Here is a 20,482-nt window from a genome sequence, read left to right as displayed (position 1 = left end):
TTATTTTCCATTCCCCTAAAATCGGCTTATTCCCACCACGAGTTCCCCCCTTTAGAATACCATGTAGATGTATATAGCCTAAATAAAACGTAGTTTACGCCTTTAAGGATTCCACATTTCCCACCCCCCCTTTTCCCGGTTGCGTTCCCAATGTTCCTCAATGTCCGATATTTCCACGTCTCTCTAAATCATAGTCCTTTGCCAGTCCTCTTTAGTTTCGAATGTCCAATCATGGAAGGATTCTGTCTCAAAGAGAGGCCCATTTTTTCCATCCAGATTTTTATATCCAGGAGTGAAAAACTCCAAATTATAATCCTTAAGCTTGTCAAATCTGGATGTCCCAAATGTCCCCACTTTTAACTTGGTCCAATTCTTGTTATTTTGTTGTTCTTATTGATCACACTCCTCTTTCTATTTCTTTCTGTCCCTGTTTTCCTGCACAAATGTCCTAATTCCAAAAGTTAGTTCCTTTACAGAGGCTTGTTATTCAGAAACAAAACATTACGTCAAGTTCCTTTCATTCCACAACAGATGATTCCATTGTCTTCTTCGGTGTAGTGGCCTCTGTAGTCATAATAATGTTCCATTTCTGCAGTTTCCCAGGAGATAAACAGTTCAGTTCCAATTTCCAGCTAAAACTTGTAATGTCCCTCGGCTCCTCTAGGTGGATTGCAAAAGCTGAGTTCTCTTCCAGATCGCATCCATTAGCCCTAGTAACTTTGTAATCCTTATTTAAAACAATTTGTATCCAATTTATAACAAATATAACCAGCAAAGTCCTTGTAACATAGTCTCTATCTTATTTTCCGCTTTGACAGCTCTTTGACAGCTGTCAAAACTTGCCTTTCTCCTCTCCAAACTCCGTCATCGATCGCTCCCGGGGTTCCAGGGGGGGTTGTTTTTAAGTCCGAATTCTACTTTCCTCCTCCAGCTCAATCTCATATTCTTCACTCGTGAGGTTAAAAACTTGCCAAAATGATGTTACTCCGATCTTAGTTATCAGATCCTTTGCTTTGACCCTTCTACAATGGAGGGGGTGGCTGACTTCCTTTTTTGCGCCTCCCCCGCTCGCTCCGAAATTTTTAAAATTTTTGTCCCTCTTTTTAATCCAAGTTCCAATTACTTACAGGTTGTTCTTTTAGGTCCGAATTTTCAAAGGAAGAAGCCAGCGCTCTCCGCCGAATGGCATGCGGCTTCGCACGGCAGGGATAGCAGAGGACTCAAAACACCACGCTTCTCCCCGGCACCCGATCCGTAGCCTTTAAAAAGGCTCCTTCACGAGTCGGGAGGGCGCTAACGGTGTCAGCCGAGTCTCCATGTCCACGGCCCCCGTGGCCGTGGTTTTTAAGGGTCCCCGCATCGCCGGTGCGGTAGGACCCAGCCCCTGCCGTGCAGGCTCCCTCCGGAGCTCGGAGGGAGTCCGCCATTCGGCGATGGCGCCGACCCGGAAGTCTACAAATCATAAAAAGGACAATATAACCCCCAAAAAGAAAAATAATGTAACTTTGTTCTCTGCCTGATGACTTCCGACCTCCTCTGCATGGATCCTTTATTTCCTTATTAACTGCATCTGTTTTTCAGTAAACCTCACCAATTTTAAATGTTGTTTGCATTCTTTTTAACTTGTGTTATTACAAGAGTTAATCAAAGCATATTAAAGATTTGGTATGGGGACAATGTTCTTTTAAATGTAGTCTATAGATGTCCCATTCTTTGTTAAACTTTTGGATCGACCAGTCTCTGACCTTTTCTTTCATGTTCGCTAATTCTATATACTCAAATAATTTAACTTGCCACTCCTCTTTAGGTAAAGGGACCCCTGACCATTAGGTCCAGTCGTGACCGACTCTGGGGTTGCAGCGCTCACCTCGCTTTATTGACCGAGGGAGCCGGTGTGCAGCTTCCGGGTCATGTGGCCAGCATGCCTAAGCCGCTTCTGACGAACCAGAGCAGCGCACGGAAATGCCATTTACCTTCACACCGGAGCGGTACCTATTTATCTACTTGCACTTTGACGTGCAAGTCGTGCGAGCAATGGGAGCTCACCCCGTCGCAGGGATTCAAACCGCTGACCTTCTGATCAGCAAGTTCTAGGCGCGTCCCAGCGCCATTCCTCTTTAGCTGGTGTTTAATTTCCTTTCTACCCTTTGGCTATCAGCATTCTTGTGTGGTTGATGCATACATAAAAATCATCCTTCTTTCTTTTGGAGTGTCTGATGCCATAATACCTAGAGGAAGGCTTCAGGTTTTTTGGAAAACGTAAATTTAAACATTTTTTAAAGTTTATTATAAATAAGTTCCCTGTAGCTTTTTATGTTTTTACAGTTCCACCACATGTAGTGCATTGTTCCCTCCCCAACTTCAATCCTAAAAGAAGCTCAACAACTTTGGTCGGCCCTCATGGCCCTTCACTTCATCAAATCTGGCCCTCTTTGGAAAAAGTTTGGACACCACTGCTCTAGTTCTTTACACTTCCAGCAAAGGTTTGAACTGGTTTTATACATTTTAGCCAGTCTGCTGGGTGTAATGTACCATCTGCGCTTGTTGTTTTTAGCGCCTTGGAGACTGTGCATCTTTTCGCTCCACTTCTCCTCTGTTTAAAGAAAATGATAAATAAACTTGATCTTTTGACATGGCAAAGTTTTCTCCCTTGCTACCTGTCTACAGTTTGGCCCCCTTTGATTACACATGGACTAGAATGGTATGCTATTGCTTTTTGCCAAGGCTCTCAGAGGCTATGCTGCCAATGTTAAAACATGGTCTAGACATGCTTTGAACAATCATCTGGATAAGCCCTGGAACTATCAAGCAAGCAAAAGTAGCTTACAGATCTCCTCATTTAGCAAGTAAGTTACAAAGGTATTAGGAAACGCTATCGTACTCTTCCATAGAGCAGGGAAAGCAAAAGCAGTTGAGCAGATCGTCATAAGATTAGGAAGGAATCAGTCTGAAAAGGAGGAAAACCTGAGAACCAATTTGCTGAGATTTTGCTACAACTTAGTCGCAGGTTTGTGTGTGTGTACACACCTATCAGAACACATCATACTCTAAAAGTAGAAAATGGGTGGCTAACTACCAGAAAATGATTGATTCCCTCCCCCAGTCCTATTGCTTAGCTGCGGTGCAGTCAATAGCCTACGGAGGAACGATCAATATAGCTATTATCAACTGTTGACTACAGTTTGCAAAAGCAATAATCGCCTTTAAAATCTTTTTGCGGCAGTCTCAGTGATCATCAAGTTTGTTAAGGTGTTGAAGTTCTGAGTTGAGTTAGCTCATCTTTAAAATGCCAAAAAATATATATATATTGAGGCTGTGGGACTTCTTTATCTAATTTTTGATTTAATGAAGGGTCTGTCCATTGCTAGAAGTCTGCTGTGAGCTAGCACTGTGTGTTGAGGCAGAATTACCCAGGATCTGCAGAAAGAAAAATAAGAGGGACCAGTAGAATTACTTTGCCCGCCTATAACTGTATTCGCTTTTAACATGCAAGGCTGATCATTATCAGGATGGATCACTTTAGAAAGAAAGAGAGGGAGCCATAGCTGTTTCCTTCCCAGCTGCAATTCCTATGGAAATCACTCCTCTGAAGCTGTTATATGCATTGAAAGTTTCCTTTGGTATCAAGGAATAGAAGCCATTTTCACTGGGCCCACAGCAGGGGAGGAAAGGGTTAAACTGCCCCTTTCTGTCTGCTGTGTTCTCAGCGATTATCCCCCCATCAGAGGCTGCTATTTGCATTTTTTTAAAAAACAACAACACAGCAACGACAAAGGTGCACATTAAATGCAAAAATGGATATGACATCTCATCTAGCTTGGCCTTCATTGTGGAACCCTTGGATGAATTTCCCAAAATCTCTAGGAGTCACACACACAAAGTACAATTTGCAAACTACAGCCATATATACATAATAATCACGGCAAATGTTTTTAAAATGAACTCCGTTCCATTTTCTACTCTTTTTTTAAAAAAAGAAGCAAGATCTGGGTCTTGAATCATTGCTGAGTCTTGTATCTCCACTACTCCAATCTAAAACAGGAACCCTGAGTGCAAAGTATTTCAAAGGAGTTTCAAACAGGTGGGGGGGGGGTCTTGCCTATTGCGGTAAAATTGCAAGGTGCCTCAATAAAGAAAAATGAAAAGATTCCCTGCCTTCCCACTGCCATGGCTTGGTTCTAGCAGCATTTTTCGTCCCGGCATTGTGATGTTGATTTTTGCATGCATAATGTACGATTATTATCACAACCCAAAAAATGCAGATGACAGATAACAAAAGGCATTATTACAATAATGTGCAGTGTCTTGCTGATTTTTATATGCTCACTAAATGCAGCAGAACATATGCTCACGGGGGTTTTAACTGCTGCTTCCGTAATAGGCAATGCTATGAATGAAATTACATTTATGACACAGCTTTAATAGACATTTTAATAATGCCTGTTCGTCTATCTCGGCTGTCAACAGAGATGTGATAATTCATTGTTCGGTATTGGGAGAAATGTGACCATTACAGAACTAGGAAGGAGATATGTCTGCTGCATACACCCTGCATGTTATCCAGCGCTAGGTGTTAAATGGCCTTAGAACAATCTTTCACTTCAGCGCTTTGACTTGCATATTTTTTTTCTGTTTTCCAAGGAGCATAATTCTGAACCCAGCCTATTTCCGTAACCACCTTCGCCAAGCTGCCGTGTTCCGATGTTTGGAGAGATATTCCGAGGCTGCGAGGTATGTTTTGGATTAATTGGGCAGCCTTCCTACGTGGAATAAATGAATTCCCCACTGTTACTTCATTATATCTGTTGCTCCTTGGAAGAGCTGAGGAGGGTGATTGAAGTGGCAAACAGGCTCATTATGGGATCAGCGAGTTTCTCCCATTTCGAACCTTATTTCCATTTATACTGCTGGTCTACTGAGACCAGTATAGTCTACTCGGGCTGGCAGTGGCTTGTCAAGGCTCTTGCCTGACGCAGCCATCTGTGATGCTTTTAACTGGAGATGGGGGAGAACAAATCCAGGGCTTTCTGAATGCGAGGCATCTATTCTACCAGTAGGAGCAAAGGAATCTGCCTTACACTGAGTCAGACTCGTTAGTCCATCTAACTCAGTATTGTCCACCCTGGCTGGCAGAATCCTCCAGGGCTTCAGGCAGTGGACATTCCCAGTCCTGTCTGTAGATATCAAGAATTGAATCTGGGACTTTGTGCGTGCAAGGCAGATGATCCACCACTGAGTTGCGCTCTTTTTCCATTAAATAATTTCTCCATGTTCCTTAATTCCCAAGACCGCTTCCCTCTCATTCCCCATACTATTTTGAGAACCACAATGAATTCAGGAGAGGGAGAAATTCTTGCAACTCGCGTTGGATTCCCAAGTTTCAAATTCATACCTCCTTAATGCGATTGTTTACATATTTTCCTATTACGGATGATGCTGTCATACTTATGGATTTTATAAGGGGTGGGGGGGTGAGAGTATGGCTCTGCTAATTAGAACTAATGAAAAGATTGTGAATCATCCATCTTGCCAATGATTAATCAGTCAAAACAATCCGTTGCCGAAATGTGCATGAGAAGGGGAAAACACAGGATTCTTATGAGAATGAAGGATATTATTATAGAAAAACAAGAGGACATTACGCTGCAATGTGCCTTCCAGCCAGTGGTGTAGCAAGGTCAGGTGGTACCCAGTACGGAAAATTTCTTGTCACCCCCCCCCCCACACACACACACTGAAATTTATTTATTTATTTGCCAAAGTTGTTGAGCTTTCTTTGCAGAGATCGCGGCAAGGAGTCTGGCTCCAGCGGGAAGCCTGTGTGTGCCAAAGCCACAGCGTCTCTCACAGACATTGAGTGCCGCATGGCATTTTGTCACACACACCCCCAGAGGTGACACCCGCGGTGAACAGCACCCACTGACCCACTGCACCCTCCTTGCTCTGCCCCTGCTTCCAGCATCCTCCAAGTTCAGCATTCCAGCTATTCCTATTTTTCTTTTCCATGTGACATTAAACATTCCATAATTACGGCACACATTCAGCTATGGGCTATTTGAGGGACTTAAAGTTCCTTGTTCTTCTGTAAACCTTGAGGCTCCTCCAAACCTGCAGATACCTCCCTCGTGTTTCTCAGTGGGACCCCACCTGGCTACAGTCGTATTATCACTCACCCCACCTGAGTTCAACTGATCCTTTAACAAATAACGCATGATTAAGAGGAAAGGCTGCCTTTAAGATTTTAATTTTCAGTCCCCATTACATGGATGTGCCAGAATCAAAACAATTCCACAACAAACATGTGCACCCTGCGATTGAATTCCTCACCAATTAAAACTTGCCTCTGCAAAGTAACAGAAGCTGTATTTGAGCCACAGACCCTCAAAGTGTCCCTGTTTTCCAGGGACAGTCCTGGATTTACAGAAGCCGTCGAGGTTTCTGATTTGATCCTAGAATGTCCCGCTTTTCCTTAGCACGTCCCTATTTCCATCAGAGGAATGTTGGAGAGTATGGGGTTATGTACCCCACACCCCTGAGCCAAGGAGATAAGTAACTCTGCAACATTTAGAAGACATCTGAAGCCAGCCCTGTATAGGGAAGTTTTAAAATGTTTAATATTTTATTATGCTTTTATATATGTGGGAAGCTGCCCAGAGTATCTGGGACAACCCAGTCAGATGGGTGGGGTATAAATAATAAAATTACTACTATTATTATTACTATGGAATAGGTCATCCCAATTTTCTTCGGAGAAATGTTGGAGAGTAAGGATCAATAAACAAAACAAAGGCAAATCTTAGAAGTCATCAAACTTGATTTTGGTACGCTGGCTGTTGCTTAATGCTGGTTTGAGGCATGGGTAGGCAAACTAAGACCTGGGGGCCAGATGCGACCCAATCGCCTTCTAAATCTGGCCCACGGACAGTTTGGGAATCAGCATGTTTTTACATGAGTAGAATGTGTGCTTTTATTTAAAATGCATCTCTGGGTTGTTTGTGGGGCATAGGAATTCATTCACTATTATTTTTTCAAAAGATAGTCCGGCCCCCGACAAGGTCTGAGGGACAGTGGACCAGTGGACCAGCCCCCTGCTGAAAAAGTTTGCTGACCCCTAAGGCCAACAAGAATTCTTCAAAGTTGCAAAACATGAAAATATCTTAAATTTTTAAATATGTAAAACTTGGGGTTCTATCCAATGTTGTCATTGTGCTCATGCAACTGATTAACACTTCTGCAAGGGATCTTTCCCCCTCCTCTCCTATGCGGTTCCCTGTGCACTCTCAAAATCTGCTCCAAGGGATTGGGGGACCCTCTGGAGCAGATTCTGTAGGTATGTGGGGAGAGGAGAGGAAAAGGAAGTCCTGCTGTGCAAGTGGAACCCTGCTCATGCAGTGCTGGATGCAATCAAATCTGTGCCCCAAAAAGTGTCTTCAGCACTGGAGATTTCCTGTTGTTGTTTAGTCGTTTAGTTGTGTCCGACTCTTCGTGACCCCCTGGACCAGAGCACACCAGGTACTCCTGCCTTCCACTGCCTCCCCCAGTTTGGTCAAACTTATGCTGGTAGCTTCGAGAACACCATCCACCCATCTCGTCCCCTTCTCCTTGTGCCCTCCATCTTTCCCAGCATCAGGGTCTTTTCCAGGGAGTCTTCTCTTCTCATGAGGTGGCCAAAATATTGGAACCTCAGCTTCAGGATCTGTCCTTCCAGTGAGCACTCAGGGCTGATTTCGTTAAGAATGGATAGGTTTGATCTTCTTGCATGGAGCATATCCCTGAATATTCTGACCCAGCCTGGGAACTGGTGGTTAAAGTTGGGTAATCATCATCATCACTAGCTGCTGGTGGACTCTAGATCACATTCAGCAGGGCACTTCTTAGGCTAATCTTACAATCACTACAGGCCAGCAGAAGTGTGGGAGACACAACAGAATCCCAAGACGCTGTTCTGCAGATGTCAAACAGTGAAAATGTTGTGGGGGAGTTTCTAAATTGGGTTTGCTTTGATGGTGGGAGAGAGATGGATGAAGTAATAGGAGAGCAACTCAGAGCCTGACAGAAAGGCTAATGATTTCTCCCCCAAGTGAGATAGAGTCCCAAGCTGGCTTGTGAGGGGACTGCGACTAGGAGTTACACTAGAATTATAGCAGGAATAACATGCCCATAAAGAGGGAACGTTAAGGTTAATGTGCCGGCTGTAAATCTTTAATGAACCGACACCGGTGTCCAGAAATATCTGCCTTTGAAATTAAGAGTCAAGGTCTGTTCTTAGATATACAAGTGGAGACACTCGTAAATTCATGGATGGGCTCTTTTGTGTGTGAATGCCTTCTCTGTGGATGTTATCATTTCTCTCTCTCTCTCTCTCTCTCTCTCTCTCACACACACACACACACTCATGCAGTATTCATATACACATGTACCATTCCCATAGACTCATGCACACACATAACCCAATAAACTGATCAGCAGTTCAATTGTGCTGCCATGTGGATTGACAGTTTGCAGAATTTTTGAGCAGCTGGAATTAAAAATAATAGCAAGTATGGATATATGTGGCTTCATTTATTGACCACTTTCTATGAAAACAAAATGACTGCTTATATAAAAACAACGTGAAAAAAATATGTGTGAAACAATTTATGTGTACAATTATATTAAAAAATATGGAGGAATGCCCCCCCAATTGCCTGCCGAGCAACTATACTTATATTTTACTGGCACTTGCCTGTGTCTTTTTGAACGTATGTTCATAACCACAAGGACTAGCATTATTTAGATGGTTTAGATTTTGTTGTAAGCGATGGTGTTTTCTGGTCACATCTGTTTGGATTCTGTGGACACCATCGCTTACAACAAAATCTAAACCATGCTGAAAGGAGAGCCATAGATAATCTCAGAAACAACCCAGACATTATAATTAAAGAAGTGGACAAAGGTGGAGCTGTCGTCATCATGAACAAAACTGACTACATTCAGGAGGCTCACAGACAACTTTCCAATACCGCCTTTTACATAAAATTGGACTCAGACCCCACACAAGAATACAAAAAAGAACTGAACAAGATTGTTAAGGAGCTACCCCCACACATCCAAGAACAGATCCTCACTAACACACTAACAGAACCTCGACCAGGAACTTTCTATCTTCTACCTAAAATACACAAACCAGGAAATCCAGGACGCCCCATCATTTCAGGTATTGGCACTATTACAGTGGGTGTCTCCGGTTATATGGACTCTGTTCTGAAACCATATGCCATCAGTGCTCCCAGCTATGTACGTGACACCACAGATTTTCTGAGGAAAATACAATCTTTAAATAATCTTCCCAACAATACTATACTAGCTACTATGGATGTGGAATCTCTGTATACCAACATCCCACACAACGATGGTTTACAAGCTATAAGGAACACCATTTCAGATAAAACCACAGCGGACCTTGCCACCAAACTCTGCCAATTTGTCCTTACCCACAACAACTTCAAATTCGGTGATGACCTGTTCCTTCAGATCAGCGGCACAGCAATGGGCACCCGCATGGCCCCACAGTATGCCAACATCTTCATGGCAGATTTAGAACAACATTTCCTAAACTCCTACCCACTCAAACCTCTCTTGTACCTGCGATACATTGACGATATTTTTATCATCTGGACACATGGTCAACAGACCCTGAACACCTTCCACCAGAAATTCAATGATTTTCACCCCACAATCAACCTAACAATGAATCAATCTATGCAAGAAATACATTTTTTGGACACTACTATAAAAATACAGGATGGGCACATAGACACCACCTTATACCGTAAACCAACTGACCGACAAACATATCTACATGCCTCTAGCTACCATCCCAAACATACCAAACAGTCCATTGTATATAGCCAGGCACTACGTTACAGCCGCATCTGTTCCAATTCTACAGACAGAGACTCTCACCTAAGAGATCTACAGCAAACCTTTTTAGAACTAAAATACCCAACAGATGAAGTTAGACAACAGATCAACAGAGCCAGACTGATACCCAGAGAGAACTTGCTACAAGACAGACCCAAAAAAGAAAATAACAGAACACCTCTAGTCATCACATACAGCTCCCAAGTTAAAACAGTACAACGCATCATCAGAGATCTACAACCTCTCCTGGACAATGACAGTTCTCTTTCTCAAGCTCTGGGAGGAAGACCTTTCATTGCCTACAGACAGCCACCCAGTCTTAAACAACTCCTAACCCACAATAATACTACAACCAGACCTAACACGGACACTGGCACCAGAGCCTGCAATAAACCCAGATGCCAACTTTGCTGCCACATACACCCGGACAACACCATTACTGGCCCCAACAACATCACACATACCATCTCGGGACTATTTAATTGCTCATCGTCTAACATTGGGTATGCCATAAAATGCCAACAGTGTCCTTCAGCTCTCTATATTGGACAAACAGGCCAGACCTTACGCCAAAGAATAAACGGACATAAATCGGACATCAGGAATCACAAGACAGAGAAACCAGTAGGAGAACACTTCAATCTCCCAGGACATTCTATACAAGATCTCAAAGTAGCTGTTTTACTACAAAGGAATTTCAGAAATAGACTGGAAAGAGAAGCTGCTGAATTACAACTTATCACCAAACTTAAAACCATGGAGAAACCTGGTCTGAACAAAGACCTTGGATTCTTATCTCATTATACATGACAAAGCCATTTTTCACCTTTTCACCCCTTGGTTTTTCCTGTAAGACCTATTGCAGTCGTTAAGAGTCGTCAACAGGCTCATCACAGCTATCTGCCAATCACCCATTCCCACCACCCTTCTGAGTAATTCCCCTCCCCACCTTCTCACTATATAGAAGGGTCTGGAAACTTCTGTTTCAGTGTATCTGAAGAAGTGTGCATGCACACGAAAGCTCATACCAAGAACTGACTTAGTTGGTCTTTAAGGTGCTACTGGAAGGAATTTGTTTTGTTTTGACTATGGCAGACCAACACGGCTACCTATCTGTACATAGTTTCCTATGTCACTCTGAATCATTTCCATATATCTGTCAGTGACCACTTAAAATGTGAAGTTGCCCAGTAAGTGCAGAGCAATTCCCTTCAGTCACTGTACATTCTCTGGACATCTCCAGCACGCTGTTAAATTTTGCTCACCATCCAAGGTTTAAATATCTTTCCTATTTGAGACATTTGACGCTCTCTAAAGCGCTGTCAGTTCTTTCATTTGGAAAGCGTTTTGAGAACCACTGAAAGCAGCTGCTCCATTCACTGATGATGTGTGTCTTCCCAGTCTGACGACAAATCTGGAACATGAATTTAGGCTATGAACCTCAGGAGCAAGCCAAAGAACAAAGAGACTTGACCAGCAGATGAAAACATTTGGCATCCCTGTGCTTTCATGTGACGCTGGGCTAAAAGGAGTTGCCTTCACACATAGCACTTTAAACAATCTAATTCGCTAAGACTATATTTCTCCCTGCTGTGTAAATGAAGCAGCCTTGGATCAATTGAACCTGCCAAGATATCACAGCTCTAATATCCTGTGGAAAAGTCAGAGCAGGCACATCTCTTCCTATCCTTCTGCTTTCTCTCAAATAAACGTTTTTTTCTCTTCTTCCTTACAAAAATAAATCGCAAGCGGTGCCACCTCAGAGTCTATGGATGTCAAGCGGTCCTGACATTTTGCCAAGCGTCCATCAAATTGTACTTACAAATCTCCTCAGACTTACTCTAGCTAGAATCCTCTATGCTAAAACACAGAAAGCAAACCGATTAGAGCTAGTTAGAAAGCTACGAAAACAGTTATTTGTCATTAAATTGACAATGATGCTAAAGGGGTAAAGAGCCTACAAAGAAATATTGAGGGTAAGATGGTGACAGCAGAGCTTACATTGCCGACATTGCATGCTCCTATTACCTTTGATCCACCGTTCAGCAGGTTTTGCAGATTTTTAAAGCATTTAAAAGCAACAGCTGAAAACCCAAAACAATAGTGTGGGTAGGGATCACCATCGGCAACAATGCCTTAAAAATCAAACATTTTTTGAGGAGGGTGGGAGGGATATTCATGGTCTTCTACCACAAATATATGTCAAACTTTACTGAGTTTTGCTGGAGGACCATGATAGAGAATAGATCCACCAACGAGTTTTCACCTCCTACGGGGAGAAAAAGAAGGGGAGGACAGAACAGTCATGGACTGTTACCAAGAGGTATCGGAATATTGTAAGTGGACTTCTGTTCTGAGGGTGCCCAGGACAGGTAAGGCTGGGAGCATCTCCTGTCTGTTAGGCCCAGAGGCTCCAGGCAAAACCCAAGGGCCTGGAACACCCAGGTAGCCAGCCCTCAAAACCACCTTTTGAAATGTTTTCCACTAGTCATGGAGTTTCAGGTATTTCCTTCCAGATCTGAGGAGGCAAGGAGACCTCCACTGCAGAGAAAGGGTCAAATTATTATTTTAAATTCTTTATTTATTTATGCCCCGCCCATCTGGCTGGGTTTCCCCAGCCACTCTGGGCGGCTTCCCAAAAAATATTAAAATACAATAGTCTATTAAACATTAAAAGCTTCCCTGAACAGGGCTGCCTTCAGATGTCTTCTAAAAGTCTGGTAGTTGTTCTGCTCTTTGACATCTGGTGGGAGGGTGTTCCACAGGGCGGGTGCCACTACCAAGAAGGCCCTCTGCCTGGTTCCCTGTTACTTGGCTTCTCACAGCGAGGGAACCGCCAGAAGGCCCTCGGTGCTGGACCTCAGTGTCCGGGCAGAACGATGGGGGTGAGACACTCCTTTAAATATACAGGACCGAGGCCATTTAGGGCTTTAAAGGTCAGCACCAACGTTTTGAATTGTGCTTGGAAACGTACTGGGAGCCAATGTAGGTCTTTCAAAACCAGTGTTATGTGGTCTTGGCGGCCGCCCCCAGTCACTAGTTGTAGTTTCCGGGTCACCTTCAAAGCAGCAAATGCCTTCTAAAGCTTGTTTAGTTACCCATTTCTGTGGCTTGGGGGTCGCATAACTCCATACCCTCCAACATTTCTCTGATGGAAACAGGGACGCACTACCATACCCTCCAACATTTATCCAGTGAAAATAAGGATGTCCTAAGGAAAAGCGGGATATTCTGGGACCAACTGCAGTAACCTGAACAGCTTCTGTAAATCCAGGACTGTCCCTGGGAAATAGGGACACTTGGAGGGTCTGGCAATGGATGTGACTCTTCCCTTTGTACAGCAGGCTGCGACTCACACCAAAGTCAAGTTGGGGTATACATATAGAGAGAGATAAATATATGGGCATGGATATATAAGATATGAGGGACGCGGGTGGTGTTGTGGGTTAAACCACAGAGCTTAGGACTTGCCATTCAAAAGGTTGGTGGTTCGAATCCCCGCAACAGGGTGAGCTCCCGTTGCTCGGTCCCTGCTCCTGCCAACCTAGCAGTTCGAAAGCACGTCAAAGTGCAAGTAGATAAATAGGTACCGCTCTGGCAGGAAGGTAAAAGCCATTTCCGTGCGCTGCTCTGGTTCGCCAAAAGCAGCTTAGTCATGCTGGCCACATGACCTTCAAAGGTAGCCCCACATAGAGTGCATTGCAGTAGTCCAAGCGAGAGCTAACTAATCCAAGCGAGAGATAAACATCAACCTGATCAGCAATGAAGAGAATGGAAGCAAAGGATGCCTTTTCTGTGAACACAGAACTGAGGGACAAGTGGTGGGGAGTGACTGTCACTGTGACCTCCACCGTCCCCAGGGAAACACTCCAAAAGGACACCTCTGCACATTAGCTCAGAGAAAGCTACCATTGACGTTCATCAGGTTCTGCTGAAGCCTGTAGGAAAGTCCAGGCTGCCTGTTATTTAATTTGACACCAGCATATGATGTCAGCCTACATACCCCAGTTGCTATTTCTTATGCTAGACTTGTTAGGCTTTCAACAGTCCCAGTTTCTTGTTAGTGGGTTGTGTGTGTGGTTGGGTTTTTTTTTTAGCTCAGAAATAACACTTGACTCAAACTGTGCTGGGCCAAGTTTTGGAGACTCCTTTGAGTACTAATTAATTCCCCCCTCCTTTACTAAAAACAACAGCAACCAAGCAATATTTACCACCACTGGCACGATTTATTTCCTTAAAGAAGATGGCAAATGCATTCATAAGATAAGAAAATGCAACAGACCTGAAATTGCCTCCCTGCCACGGTATCAGCGGACACACACACATCCTAAGATCAGAATAAATTTATCCATTATAATCAATTAAATCACAGTTTTGCCATCTTAGCACAAATTGCCTACCTGCCTTGATTAGGTACATGCCACAGTCCTGTTTCTCAATGATGCTGAAAAACAGTATCTGAAACCGGACTTTGGGGAGGGAAGGCTGACCCGACAGATTGTGTGTTTGCATGCAAATATCTTTACATTGAATTGAGGCCCACAGGTGTGACATTAAGAGTGTGGTGTCTCTTTTCTATGGAACATGCGCATTTTTGAAATGCAAATACCATTTGCTTGGGAGGAGGCTGGTAATGATCAAGATTTTAGCATGCAGAGATGGGAAGTTTAACCAATGAGGGTTTCCAGTGAGTGGGACTAAGCAATGGCAGTGGTGACCCCAATGGGAGGATGCCCTCCCCTCATTGAAATTTCAGTTTCCATTACTACCTCAGTAGGAGAGGAAAACCTTAAAACTCTCTCTCTTTGCCGGCTGCATTCCTGATCATTACAATACAACCTGTGGATACTTTTGAAAATTATGTATGTTAAATGGAAAGGCACACTTTGAAGTGCCTCAGTACTTGTCTGGCTGTGACTCCTTTGACCTGGAAGCTCAACGTCTTAGTTGCTCTGTTCTGTCGAGTTTCCCGTCCGTCCGTCCCCAATTTATCCATTATGCCTCACATAGGGGACATGTTATGCCTTTCTTGCAGTGCACAATGGCTGTCGTTTCTAAAGCAGCCCTGTCTTTTCTCACTGTGGTGGTTGGGGTCTTCCACTGTATTTTTCTCACTGTGACATTCTGCTTTCGGAATAGAAACATTACCGCTTATTGCACTGAGATGGGTTTCTATTTTAATGGCAACCGCTGTACAACAAGAGAGAGAGAGAGAGGCGTCTCTGGCCCGGCAGTTAATGTTCTACTGCCTTGCAGGAGATTTATTTATTCTTCCCAGCCTTGGTCTCACACTGCCCGAGTCACCTGGGAATATGCACATTACCAAAACAGCATGCTCAGGCCCTTGTGGGACTGCCTTATTCCGCTTCTCAATGGCTTCTTTTCATATGATGAAGGTTCGGAGTTGGCAGCTTGCAAAGAGAATTCAGACCAGCCAGAAATATATTACTACAGCATTAAGTCACAGGGAAGCGTAAAGTCGCAGGCAGGGGAGGAAAGGATTGATCGAGCTCTGGGCTGCTACAGTTGATTGTGATTTCCCTGATTTCCCTGTAGTGGCTAAAGCAGCCTTTCCTGAGCTTGGGCCTTCTAGGTGTGTTGTCCTACAACTCACATCATCCATTGTTGAAATCAGAGTAGCAAAAACGCAGCTAAGAAGCTCAAATCATATATACAGTGGTACCTCGGGTTAAGTACTTAATTCGTTCCGGAGGTCCGTTCATAACCTGAAACTGTTCTTAACCTGAAGCACCACTTTAGGTAATGGGGCCTCCTGCTGCTGCTGCACCGCTGGAGCACGATTTCTGTTCTCATCCTGAAGCAAAGTTCTTAACCTGAAGCACTATTTCTGGGTTAGCGGAGTCTGTAACCTGAAGCATATGTAACCTGAAGCGTATGTAACCTGAGGTATGTAACCTGAAGCGTATGTAACCTGAGGTATGACTGAATATGACAGACACCCTTCTTAGGAGATTAAGCCAATGTCCAGACTTAAGCATTCAAAAACTTTACTTGCAGAAACTTTTAGTTATAGATGAATTAAAACATAATATTTACAGTCACATGCTTATCCAAGCATGGGCTTGCAGTCTCTTCTTCTAACTTCCAAACAACTGTACAGTATTTTCCCTCTCTTTCAGAGCTCAGCACTCAGCCTTCTGTATCTTAGTTTGGCCATGTTTTGCAGCTCCTATGAGAGATTTCCACCTTTACCTTCTCCTGCAGCTTTGCTCTTTCTTTCAAGCAAAGAACATGCTCTCTAACACTCTATTCAACTTAGCAGTGTTCACAGTGGATTCTAAAACACAGCCATCTTGCTTCGCATAAAATGGAGCCGTAAAATACTCCCCATGTGACCATCGTTAGCCGATCCCATGAGAACAACTAGAATTCAGTTACCATCCAATCAAATTTAAACACATAGTAATGCATATAAGCATTTACAATTTCAGTGAATTAAATTACTATACTTAACATCCTTGCCCATGCTGGCAAGGGCTGGTGAGAGCTGTAGCTCAAAACACCTGAAGGAGGATGGTGTGAAGATTGCAACTGTGCAAAAATTAGATTAGCCAGTAGGTGGGAGCCAAACTTAAAACCATAGAGAGACCTGGTCTGAATAGAGACAGTGGATTCTTATCTCATTATACCTGATAAAGCTATTTTTAGCCATCTCACCCCTTGCTTTTTCCTTTAAGACCAATTGCAGTCGTTAACAGTCATTAACCACACCTATCAGCCAATCACCCATTCCCACCACCCTTCTGAATAATATCCCTCCCCACCCTCTCACTATAAACAGTGGTATCTCTGGTTGCGAACGGGATCCGTTCTGGAGCTCCGTTCGCAACATGAGCAGAAATCAACCCGTGTCTGCGCATGCACGGGTCGCAATTCGACGCTTCTGTACATGCGCGTGACATCATTTTGAGCATCTGCGCATGTGCGGGCGATGAAACCCGGAAGTAACCCTTTCCGGTATTTCCAGGTCACCACAGGACGCAACCTGAAAACGCTCAACATGAAGTAAACGCAACATGAGATATGACTATATAAGGGTCTGGTGACTTCTCTTTCTTTGTATCTGAAGAAGTGTGCATGCACACAAAAGCTCATACCAATAACAAACTTACCGTATTTTTTCTCTATAAGACTCACTTTCCCCCTCCAAATAAGGGGAAATGTGTGTGCATCTTATTCTGAGAATGCAGGCTGTGCAGCTATCCCAGAAGCCAGAACAGCAAGAGGGATTGCTGCTTTCACTGCGCAGCGATCCCTTTTGCTGTTCTGGCTTCTGAGACTCAGAATATTTTTTTTCTTGTTTTCCTCCTCCAAAATCTAGGTGCGTCTTGTGGTCTGGTGCGTCTTATAGAGCAAAAAATACGGGTAGTTGGTCTCTAAGGTGCTACTGGAAGGAATTTTTTAACTTTGTTTCGACTGCGGCAGACCAACACAGCTACCTACCTGTAACTAGAACTGTGGGAACCAGAGTTATATTGTTATTATTAGTTATTAAATTTGTATATGGCCCTTCATCTGAAGATCACGGGGGCGGGGTTACAACATAAAAATACAAAATGTAAACAGGAAATACATATCATATTAACAAGAAAAAACTAATGACCCCATCCCACAAATGCATTTAAAAGACCATAGATTGCTTAAGGCCTGTTCATAAAGGAATATTTTTGTCTGGTGTCTAAAGATATGTAATGAAGGCACCAAGTGAGCCTCCCTGGGAAGAGCATCCCACAAATTGGGAGCCACTGCAGAAAAGGCCATTGCCACCTTCTGGACCTCTCATGGATGGGGACCATGACGAAGGGTCTATAGCTAATGACTGCAGAGTCTGTGTCAGTAATAATAATAATAATAATAAATTTTAATTATTCCCCACCCTCCCCGGCCAGAGCTGGGCTCAGGGCAGCTAACAACGGTAAAATTACAGTAAAAACATAATAGGGGGGACCCAATTTAAAATACAGGTTAAAATGCAATTTAAAATGCAGCCTCATTTTAAAAGTTGCCCTTGGATCAAAACCATAAGGGGAGGGAAACATAAGGGTGGGACTGAGTCCAAACCAAAGGCAAGGCGGAACAGCTCTGTCTTGCAGGCCCTGTGGAAAGATGTCAAGTCCCACAGGGCCCTAGTCTCTAGTGACAGAGCATTCCACCAAGTCAGGGCCAGTACTGAAAAGGCCCTGGCCCTAGTTGAGACCAATCTAAGCACCATGCGACTTGGGACCTCCAAAATGTTGTCATTTGTGGACCTTAAGGTCCTCCACAGGGCATACCAGGAGATTGGGAGAGGTGGTCCTTGAGGTACTGCAGTCCTGAGCCAGTGAAGGCTTTATCGTTCAGAACCAGCACTTTGAATATACTATCTGAAGCTCTTTAAATACTAGTTGAAGCTTCTCAGCCATCTTCAAAGGTATCCCAGGTGGCACACTAGAAGTCACCAGCCTATGGCAGTGACAGTCTCCTGAAGGCATCTCACCGCTAGACTAAGTAAGGGCCAGTGTATGTTCCTCTTGACAGAAAAGAACCTGGAAGCAAGGACCTCCCATCTCAGCAACTCTCAGCAACTACTCCTACATCGCAGAGGGTCGGACTACATTACTCTCTTTGGGTCCCTTCCAACTCTGCAGTTTCTGTGATTCTGTGAAACCCACACACAGAGTCACTCTGAGGCTTTTGGAGACCACTGCTCCACAACAATCTGGGGATGGTGGTGTCAGCGGAACCCCAGGAGCCAACCTGTTGCAATGGGAGTGAGAAGAAGGAAGCAGATTCCAGCTAGGCCTCAGAAGGTCAAGCCCGCCTTGCACCCTCATTAAATAAATAAATAAATAAATAAATAAATAAATAAATAAATAAATATTATTTATACTCCGCCCATCTGGCTGGGCTCCCCCAGCCACTCTGGGCGGGTTCCAACAAAATATTAAAATACAATAGTCTATTTACATTAAAAGCTTCCCTAAACAGGGCTGCCTTCAGATGTCTTCTAAAAGTCTGGTAGTTGTTGTTCTCTTTGACATCTGGTGGGAGGGTGTTCCACAGGGCAGGTGCCACTACCGAGAAGGCCCTCTGCCTAGTTCCCTGTAGCTTGGCTTCTCGCAGTGAGGGAACCGCCAGAAGGCCCTTGGCGCTGGACCTCAGTGTCCAGGTAGAATGATGGGGGTGGAGATGCTCCTTCAGGTAAACGTACTTACCCAGCTTTAATACAAACATTCAGAGTGGCTCAGGAATTAAAATAAAACACAGTAGGGAAAAAATATGTCAGAAACACATCAATGAAAACTGAATTAAAACAAAAAAAAAATCTATATGAGGATTGATCACAGACTGTTGTTTGACTCAGCCCTCTGATGTCGATGGTGAGTTAAGATATATCATATCAGCAGCGTGGTCCTTGGTTTTTGTTGCTTAGGAAATGTTACTTGGGGTGTCAAACGTCACACCGTTTTGGCTCGAACACCTCTAACCTGATCTGCATGGTGAAGCTTTGACCAAAGGCAAACCAACAACAGTCCTTCTGAGAAAACAGGAACCCTGACTCTGAAAATATATATATCGCATAAATGTCTGCAAAGGGGGCTCAGAAAAACAAAGCGCAGGATCTGTTGTTGTGCCCTGTAATTGTATATCTCTTAGGGTTTTCCTCCACCCAGTGGCCAGTTGCAGCAAATGAAAGCTCACATCTGAAATCCACGCTGTTCTGCTGATTTAGCTTCTTCATTCTCCTTCTAGTAAAAAGGTAAAAGGCAAAGGACCCCTGGACGGTTAAGTCCAGTCAAAGGCAACTATGGGGTTCGGTGCTCATCTTGCTTTTCAAGCCGAGAGCGCCGGTGTTTGTCCACAGGCAGCTTTCCGGATCATGTGGTCAGCATGACTAAACCGCTTCTGGTGCAACGGAACACCATGATGGAAAGCAGAGCGAGCTGAAATGCCATTGACTTCCCACCCCAGCGATACCTATTTATCTACTTGCACTGGTGTGCTTTCAAACGGCTAGGCTGGCAGGAGCTGGGACAGAGCAACAGGAGCTCACCTCATTGTGGGGATTTGAACCACCGACCTTCCAATCAGCAAGCCCAAGAGGCTCAGTGGTTTAGACCACTCCTTCTAGTACTCAGCTGCCTGTTCCACAAAAACTGTGCTCAAATTTTCCTTCAGTGGGCTTTTTGAAGCCAAATCAACTAGCTGTTGAGTCTGCTTTCTTCTTGAGATTCACCTGCCATTGGCCCAAATTCTTGGAAGCCACTGTAGATGCTAGGAAGCAGAAGAGGGGGGCACAGTCCCGCCTGTGAAACCTTCTAATGGCAGAGCTGGATGGAAGAAGAAGAGTTTGGATCTGATATCCCGCTTTCTCACTACCTGAAGGAGTCTCAAAGCGGCTAACATTCTCCTTTCCCTTCCACCCCCACAACAAACACTCTGTGAGGTGAGTGGGGCTGAGAGACTTCAGAGAAGTGTCACTAGCCCAAGGTCACCCAGCAGCTGCATGTGGAGGAGCGGAGACGCGAACCCAGTTCACCAGATTATGAGTCTACCACTCTTAACCACTACACCACAC

The 20,482-nt window shown here is 44.0% G+C and overlaps 1 protein-coding gene across 1 annotated transcript in view; it reads left to right on the top strand.

Moving 5' to 3' along the window:
• SPATA16 (spermatogenesis associated 16) overlaps nt 1-20,482 on the top strand; it is a 156,007-nt gene that overhangs the window by 60,910 nt on the left and 74,615 nt on the right. The window contains exon 4 of the mRNA XM_081862520.1: nt 4,642-4,731. Within this exon, the coding sequence (XP_081718646.1) occupies nt 4,642-4,731 (90 nt within the window). The remainder of the gene's footprint in view (nt 1-4,641; nt 4,732-20,482) is intronic.

The sequence above is a fragment of the Podarcis erhardii genome (assembly GCF_964252035.2).
Source record: "Podarcis erhardii genome assembly, chromosome: 5".
In the NCBI taxonomy this organism is placed as follows: domain Eukaryota; kingdom Metazoa; phylum Chordata; class Lepidosauria; order Squamata; family Lacertidae; genus Podarcis; species Podarcis erhardii.
The sequence above is the reverse complement of the archived record's forward strand: the minus strand, read 5'-3'. Positions and strand labels throughout refer to the sequence as shown.